This window comes from Halyomorpha halys, unplaced genomic scaffold, assembly GCF_000696795.3.
Source record: "Halyomorpha halys isolate HHAL.00 unplaced genomic scaffold, Hhal_1.1 Scaffold73.1, whole genome shotgun sequence".
In the NCBI taxonomy this organism is placed as follows: domain Eukaryota; kingdom Metazoa; phylum Arthropoda; class Insecta; order Hemiptera; family Pentatomidae; genus Halyomorpha; species Halyomorpha halys.
In genome coordinates this window covers 390380-399841 of record NW_027104949.1, presented here as the reverse complement: position 1 = coordinate 399841, position 9462 = coordinate 390380, and the positions used below count along the sequence as shown (strand labels likewise).

Sequence of the window (9462 nt, the reverse complement as noted above, 5' to 3'; positions counted from 1 at the left end):
TATACTGAGAATTAATAATAATTTAAAAAAAATATCAACAACAAAATTTGAGCCCATTTTAAAGAAATCACAACTTTTTTTTATAAACTCCCTAGTAGATATATCTGATATACGGCGTTCGGCAGCAACTCTTAACAATCAGATATGGCATATCGGATGCCACGCCTACGAAAGGAATAGACCAAGAATTCTGGTGTCACTCGACCAGGAAGCATGTCCCCTCCATTATACACATCCCTCCTAGGATTAAATAAAGCATTCCCTCTTAGAAGAACATATTATTATTATCAAAATTTTGATAAGAATTAAATTATACAAGGTAATGTAGAGTAAATGAGTAACCGACCCAAATAGAGCATGAATTCTTAAGAATGATATTTAAAAATTTGGCACGAAAAATTTCTGAATCTATCAGTTCCAAACTGTTGATTAAGTTGGATTTTTCAACTTATGCTTACAGGAATATCGGTGTTTATACAGTACTAGTCCGGTTTTCTTTTCCCTCTTTTTATTTATTATTTTTAATAATGAACCTATGTTAAAATAATAAATTATATATTAACACTCAATTGAATTTTGAGGTTTTCATTTTAAGGAATTAAACTTCTCATCGATTCCGACTATTACAACACTTACTAGACAAACGGCCTTAATTTCCAACTAATTAACCATCCTAACCCATTAATTCTTAATCTTTCATCCTTAACAATCCCTGGTAATCCTCCGAAGCGTCTGATAAGAAGATGGCCACGGGACCTTCTAATTTAAATTAATGTTTGAAGTACCACCAATGGGTGGTTCCTTCCCAAGATTTTCAAGTGTGTATGAAACATACAACATATTTACTTATTGTATTATTTTGCACAGTTGTAAAATACATTAAATAAATAAAAAAATATGATTATAATAAGACTTATCAGGACTTAAGGAGTTGAGCTTTAAGGCTCCACTAAACCTTCGAATTCCTCTCCTATCCAATCCTTACAAACGAAAATGCTCCTCACTTCGTTTCAAATCAAATCATCCATCAGGACCTCAATGTTCCATATGTTTCCGATTTGGCTAGGACCAGATACCAATCCTTCCACGATTAACTTCCTAACCTCCTCAACCCACTTGTTTCTAACCTTGCTTTCTTTTACATTACGTCGAAAAAGAAGGTGTTATCGAGTTCTTCTCCTCTAGAAATCAAATGGAGTTCTTTCAATGGGTAGATTGCCGCACGTCTGAATCATGTCAATGTAGAACTAACATCATATTTACTTATTGTATGTATTTTTAATACAGTTGTAAAAAAAAAATTAAAAAAATAATAATTTCAAGTTACGTAAATTAAAAAAAAAATGAATAATATAATCCGTCAGGCCATACACTAGTTCTCCGAAACTACAGGAAAGATATTTTTTAATTTTGGCCCAAAATTTACTTATCACTCAACGATGATCCTCAGAGCTCTTCATTACGTTAATTAGATATTTCAAACGACTAGAACTCGGCCATAAATGATGATACAGGAAAGACCCTCATTGTATTGGTATTGCTTTTGAAAAATAAAATAAAAACAAAGAAAAATAAATTAAAATTGAATTGCCAAACATGAAGTTCATTGATTTTTTTATTTTCAATAATCTATCTTTGTTAGATTATTGACCAAGAAAAAAAAAATTAAAACTCTTTTCCACCTTCAGATTTTGGGGTTTTTGCCTTTTAAGACACGTAGAATCCACAAACACACTAGAAGTTTTATTGTTTATTATTTAATGATATAATGAAATAATAAACCATTCTGTACTAATTTACACTGTTATTTAATTTTCGTTTTAATTGTACATTAAGGCTGTGACAAGTGCGTATTAATTACAAGTAAGCAGAATGGTCTTCCTTTTGTCAATTTTCAGGATTAAATTATGGGCTCATTAGCAATATTTAAGACATTTAATGCCGAATTTTGTCAAATCTAGAACGAATTAATCCCATATTACTTCACCTCAAATAATTTAGCAAATAAAAATTATACTTTAGACCTCAACATTCCAAAATCCTTAACCACCAAAACCCATTAGTTCTTAATTTCTCATCCTTAACAATCCCTGATAATCCTCCGAGGCGTCTGAAAAGTGGATGGCCGCGGGATCTCCTAATTTAAAGCAATGACTGAAATACCATTAGTGGGTTGTTACTAACTAAGATTAACACATTTATTTATTTTATTTTATGTTTATACAGTTGTAAAATTCCAAAAAATAAATACAAAAAAGTGTATACTTAAAAAAGAATTTCAAATTAAAATAAATATTTTAGAGTTTTTTTTAACTTTAAACGTTTTCTCTCATGAAATTCTTGTTTGCTGCTTTCTAGTGAAGGAACTACTTTTTTTTTACGCTATATATTTTTTTTCGTGCGTCCATATCCATACGTCTGACGTGAAAGTCCACATATCCTGTTGTTCTGAGAATAAAGAACTCCTTCCCCTCAATGTACTGATAAATTTTGTCCGAGCGTAACACCTACGATAATTAATGGAAACGATATATCTGTTAGTCAGATATGGGCCAAAAATAGCTATAGTTGCCATGGATACGGCCCTTTTTCATGAATGAACCATTCATAAATAAATACCGTATCCATGACAGTTTTAGTTTCAACTATAGCTACTTTTTGACCAACTCTTCTGTTTGTTACACGGAGTTGCTCCTTAGGATTGTAGTTCTATTAGCTGCTGAATGTAATTTCTACAAAAAAAAAAAAAACAACTATTCAATAAGATGATAATATTGGAAACAATGTCAAATAATAAAATAAATATATATTTTTTAAAATAAAGGATTGACAACTATACACTAACAGTTACATGGAGGACCGTAGTTACCATTAGACTGCTTAGGACCATAGTTTTATCTATAACCTGCTGAATGTGTAATTTATACAAGAAAGAAAAGTATGCAGTAACGGTCGATCACAATGAAATTTAGTGTGGTACTATTAGGCGAAAATATAAGTGGTCGAATAGCCGAAAATGAATAAATAAACATATTTAGAGATATATATTTTTAATAAAGAATGAACAAAATAGATTTTCTATAACGAATGCATCCTAACGTACGGTTCCAATTTTTTTTATTTCCTAAAGACAGTGGAACGTTTTATCTTTGTTTCGGTGGATTACGAGAGAACTGATAATTCATAGGAAGTTTTATATGAGATGGTGACATTATTATTATTGGTAACATCCAGAGTACAGTCACAAATGATTCGCTCAACATACACTCTCATTAGGCCGGTTTGGTGGAGCGGGGAAAACAAGGCGAACAGGAAAGAAGAAGTCGCCAAGAAGAGGAAGTAGAGAAGTTCGGAGGGCCCGGAGACTACCTGAGCTGGGCCTGGCTACTCCTGCTGACGCCACAGAGCATCTTCTTGAAGGCCAACCTGAACTCGGGGCTGAAGACGGTGTAGATGATTGGGTTGAGGGTGGAGTTGAAGTAGCCGAGCCAGAGGAACAGCGATGCCAAAGAGTCGCTGATCTCGCAGGAGGGGCAGAGCGGCATGAGGAGGGCCATGATGAAGAAGGGAAGCCAGCAGACTACGAAGGCGCCGGTGATGATGGCCAATGTCTTGGCCGCCTTCCGCTCCCTCTTGGCCTCGATGGTCTCTCGTTTGGTGTCTCGCTTCCTCCGCCCCACTGCCACCGATGCGTGGTTAGTGATGGTGAAGGCAGTGGTGGCCGCCTCCGAGTCGTGTTCTCCGGTCGAGCCCTCAACCAGTGCGCTCTCGCCTCGGCTCGTCTCCCACTCTCGTCTCTTCTCTTTTCTGAAATAAAAAAAATGTGTTAATAAAATAAAAAAGTATACAACAAAAAGTATTAATTGATGATATTAGCCTTTAGCAAAACTGTTATCCTTCCCTCTGTTCGGTATGGGTGTGAAACGTGGCCCCTCATACTAAGGGAAGAACAGCACCTTAAGGTTTTTGAAAATAAAGTTGAGGATAAAGGATGAGTTTTTTAAATTTATTTATTGATATTTACAACTTTATAAAATTACAGGTAAATTTGATCATAATGATATGATACAGGATGTAGAGAAACTACCCAGTAGTATAACTCTAAAAATAGTTTACAATATAAGGTCACGAGGCCATCTTCTTTTCAGGCGCCTCGGAAGATTGCCAGGAATGGAAGAGAAAGCAAGGTTAGAAACTAGTGGATTTGCGTGGTTAGGGAGTTTATTATGGAAGGAATAATATCGGGTTCGGGCTAGATCGGTTACATAAGGAACAATCAGGTCTAAAGGATGAGTTAAGGCAGAATTTAAGAGGCTACATAAAATGGGGATTTAAGGTTGTGGATCTTAGTAAAGAATAGATCCATAAAATGTTATTAATGACTAACCCTTCATGGGTGCAGGGGTCACTAGATCGCCACATTTTTACCCAATTAAGGGCACCCACTATATGAAGTTGGGTGGATCCCGGAGGGCACCCGAATCCAAGACAGTGAAACAGAAAATACTTATCTGCCACAGCCAGATTCGAACTCGGACCCTTAGAGTTAGTATCACAGTGCCTTACCAATGAGCTACCCACTCAAAAGTGTTTTGATTAGACTTACTAATATAAGAGGGCATAAACTCTGTAAGAGAAACAAAATAGTTGTTAGAGCATAATAGGAAGATTGAATCCATAAAACCACAAGTCTTTAAACAAACGGCAAAGAACTCACTAGTTGATGTTTCGAAAATATAGGTATCTTGAGAACCTGTTAACTCATTGAAATAACAAAGTTCACATGCACAAAGACAAAATGCAACGCATCTCACTTCAACAATCCAAAAAGAAACATCAACCAGAGACAGCTCATCACTCGATTACTTCTAAACTCTGTTGTCTCAATGATTCTTATTAATCATATTGAGTTTGATCGGTTTCATTGGAAAGAATCAATAGGTGATTTTTTATTTACCGTTAACTTACAGACTATGGTTGGAACCTTGTAATCATATTATATAAATAACTTCCAAAATATTTTTGTATGAAATACTCAAAGAAAAATTCTATCTGAAGTTCATAATATATATATATATATATAAAAATAAAAAGGAACTGATGTTATAATGAATTACTTCTTCCTAGAAAAGAATTTGATGCTTGTGGAAGATGATTTTTCACCGATGGGTTCCGGTGCACTGGAGCGCTGGCCACGCCTCCTTCTTATCCTCTTCCTTGCCGTCTGGAATATCTTCCAATAGAGGACCAGGATGACCAGAAGTGGTACGTAGAAGGTTGAACAGGTGGCGAAGACTTGATAGCCAATATCCTGGGACACGAGGCACCTAGGACATGTCAATGTAGAATTAAATGTAGGTTAGTCTTACCGTCATTGAAATATATAACACGGCTTCAATGATTTTTTTTTTTAATGTTACTCTAACGTATTTATAATTTTATTTATTAAAAAAAATATATTATACATTAAAAATTGTTAGCGATAATAAAAAAATAGATACATAAAAAAAATTAAAGAATTTTATGAATGCTAAAAATAAAACCATGATCACGATCTTTTTCAATTACATTACCATTTTCATTATTTTTTGTTGAATTGTTATTTTTCTTGGCAGGACCAAAATTAATATTCTTTATTCCCACCTCGAAAAACCATAAAATAAAAATATTCACCTTCCCTGAGTTAAAAATTTATTTTTTCTCTAAAATCAAAAAAATATCGATAATTTCAAAACAAGCCTACTAATCAATATAAGACTTGGGGATATTAGTAGGTTAGTAAGTGAAAGTTGTGTGCTGTAGACATTTTTTAAAAGAAATAATATCAGTTTTCGATTTGCATCTAATTTTATCTATATTTGTTTCGATTATTATTATGGTAGATTGCTAATTGACCGTTTATAATGATAAAAGGGTGATAGTGACCTGAAAACCGAAATAAGAACCAGAAGACTGAGATTCAAGGGGGAGGTGATGAGAATAAACCGAAAGAGACTAAACAAGAAATCCATGCTAGAATCCGTGAATACAAGAGCGTAGGAGGATATGTGAAGCAAATAAGAGAGGAAAGTTGAAAATATCAGTATATAGAGAACGGTACGGGAACAAGTTGAAAGAAAATCAATGTTCTTGTGGCAAATAAAGAAACACGGAAGGGTATTGCGTGGTCGGAAGAGAGGAAGAGGCTCGCAGAAATGTTGAGAAGATACTGGAATAGAAGAAACGCAAAAATGAAAAGGGAAAAGTAATGATATTCGCGTGATCTTGAAAGATAGTCCGAGTACTGTAAAAAAATCAAAACTCAAATAGTGATTAAAACTTTTATATGACGACACGTTAGTCTCACGTCGCAGGGTTTCATCAGGGCTAATAAAAATACGAACACTTAAATTATGTCAACATAAATGAAGTAAAGAAAGTAAAAAAAGTAAAGATATTAAAAAGATGTATACTGAAGTGTAAAAATTAAACAGTAGTAGTAAAAGGTTTTGGACAATTAATGAAAACGGAAATAATAATAGATGAAAAAAGAAGAAATATCAAATAGAGTAAAAATGAAAAAACAAGATAGAAAAACCTACCTTTCAGACTAGAAGTCAGTGAAAAAGTGAACTGTTGACAGGATGTTAGAAAGAAGCTGTGGGTATTGATGGTTAAAAATTCACTACATTTGAAAATAATTTTAAAGTAAGAAGTATCAGAAAATTAAATAAAATAAAAAATAGACAAATATTAAATGAAAATATACATAATAGGGGGCAAGAAATTATTTAAAAAAAATCATCTATATAACATATTTTCAACCGTCAATTCTCATTACTTCTCTATAACATTCTGTCAGCAGTTCACTTCGCACTGACTTCTAGTTTGAAAGGTACGTTTTCCTATCTTTTTCATTATCTTCCTTTATTCTTATATCCCTTTTTCCATGTTTTAGTTTGTACTGTATTTTATTTTTCTTCTTTTTTATTTGTTATTATTTCCGTTTTCATTAACTGTCTAAAACTTTTTATTATTCTTATTTAATTTTTTGTTTACTTTGTTCATTTATGTCATCATTTAAGTGTTATATTTATTAGCCCCGATGAAGCCCTGTAACGTGGGGCGAAACGTTGGCTCAATATAAATAGTTTAATCACTTTTTGAGTTTTTCTTTGACCGCACCTGGACCATCTTCCTTCTATTTTTAGTTATATTTGTTTCAATTTCGTCTAATTTTAATTTAATTAAAGCTATAAGAAATAATATCGATATACAGACAGAGCTGGATGACCACTTACCTTTGCTGAAGAGTTATCCTGTCCAGATAATCCGGGTCCTTCCAGCCAAACTGCGGTGCCAAGGAGACCACGAGTGCGACAGTCCATACCACCACGATCATCCAGATGATCCTTGTTGCGTTCCTCGTGTGGATATAGTCCACGTTCGTGACTGCCCAATACCTGTGACAGATATTCATAAAGTTATTTTTATAGAAAATAATAAAATTAAAAAAAGCCGTTACTTGTTGAAACGAAGTTTATTTTCGAGATATAACAAAAGTAACAGTAATGGAGAACTTTAGTATTTCAAATCTATAATAGCTTCATTAAAGGGAATAAAAGAAAGTTTGAATGAAAATCAGTGAAGTAAGATTTTAAAAGAGATACCTCTCAGTTAAAAATAACCTTTTGAATGCATCCCAAACTCTCAAATCCCATATCACAACCCTTGAAGAAAGGTGTTGACATGGGAGGATTTTTTTTTTTTTTTTTTTTAATAATTTATTTATTGATATTTACAACTGTATACACATATATACAACAAGTAAATTTGCTGTAGGTGACATAGTCGGAGCCATATTCTTTTCAGACGCCTAAGAGGATTATTAGGTAATGAAGGAGAAGCCAGGTTAGAAACAAGTGGATTTGGGTGATTGAGAAGTTTATTATGGAAGGAACGGTATCTGGCTCTGGCCAAATCGGCAACATATGGAATATTGAGGTCCTGATGGATGACTTGATTTGTGACAAAGTAAGGAGCATTAAGGATTTTGGACTGTAAGGATTGGGATTGGGAATTCTGGAGGAATTTGATGGTTTAGTGGAGCCCCAAAGCTCAACTCCATATGTCCAGATAGGCCTTATAATATTAATTCATCCATTACAAATTCATGTGGATCAGTCTTTTGTAATGGATTGGCAATTTAGACCGTTTGTCTAGTAAATGTTGTAATAGTCGGAATCGACCTGCAGTTTCTTCAGGGGTATTATTAAAGGATATTGTAGGGGAAGAGGTCATGGGTTTACGTCGAAGGGTAAATGTGGTTTGGTGGGATTTATTGGAATTTATTTTAATCCTCCAGTTTTGGCACCATTCTTCAAGGGTGGTGATGTGGGATTGGAGGGTTTGGGATACAATGTAAGGATCATTGTTCACTGACAATAGACATGTGTCATCGGCATACGTGGTGAGGATTGTGTTAGGATGGGTTGGAATGTCAGCTGTGAAAACTGTATAAAGAATAGGACCAAGGGAAATGGGAGGATTAAAATAGATTCCATCAAATCACCTTTTACCCTTCGTCGTAAACCTACCGACTGGCACACAGTAGCCTTTAATTTGTCCTTACCCCTGTTAAACAGATCCGCTAACTTGGACTACATCTGGACAAACGACTAACCTGGAATTCTCACACAAAACTGAAAAGACAGGAAGCTGCACGTCGATTCCGATTATTACAGCACTTACTAGAAAAAAGGTCAAAACTTCCAATCCAATATAAAAAGACTGATCTACATGACTATAATAAGGCTTACCTGGACATATTGAGTTGAGATTTTGGGACTCCACTAAACTTTCACTCTTTAAACTCATTAAAAGCCGTGAACATCACATTAAATTCACAATTACACCAACATGCTGGAAAACTTGGGAAAAACTGTTTTCTTTTATATGGGTGCCGGGTCACGTAGGGATCACTGGAAATGAACTGGCGGACGTTGGAGCCAAACAAGTACTTGCCCTTTCGGTTTGGGGCGCGGCTGTTCTGACACCACAAGAAATAAGTCTTCCGATGAAAAAATGAAATATTGGCTAGTTGGAAAGCCGATTAATTAGAAAAACGATTAAACCATGGGCCACATCAAACCGTTCCAATCGCAGGGAGGAGGTAGCTATAGCCAGATTGAGAATAGGTCATACGAATTTAACTCATGCATACCTGATCAATAACAACCATCGCCAAAATGTCAATACTGCAACAGTGTACTTACAGTCAGTCACATATTTGAGGAATGCCATTTCTAATTACATGAACTTACGTAGATTGGGAGTAGGACCGAGTGTATCGGATGCTCTGAATGATGAACAAAAAAATATAGAAATGGTTGTTGTTGTTGATTGTTGCTTAAAGGCGTAAAACCCTCTGGTCATCAACGCCTATGGGATGATAAAAGTAAAAAAAAATAATAATAAAATAAA

At 34.5% G+C, this 9462-nt stretch overlaps 1 protein-coding gene across 1 annotated transcript in view; it reads right to left on the bottom strand.

Moving 5' to 3' along the window:
* Positions 1-1305: 1305 nt before the first annotated feature.
* The window catches only part of LOC106692840 (5-hydroxytryptamine receptor), a gene marked incomplete at its 5' end in the record, with an annotated part of 285675 nt that continues 277518 nt past the window's right edge, over positions 1306-9462 (bottom strand). The window contains 3 exon segments of the mRNA XM_067046425.1: positions 1306-3807; positions 5118-5327; positions 7281-7442. Coding sequence (XP_066902526.1) covers positions 3366-3807; positions 5118-5327; positions 7281-7442 — 814 coding nt within the window. The 3' untranslated portion in view covers positions 1306-3365.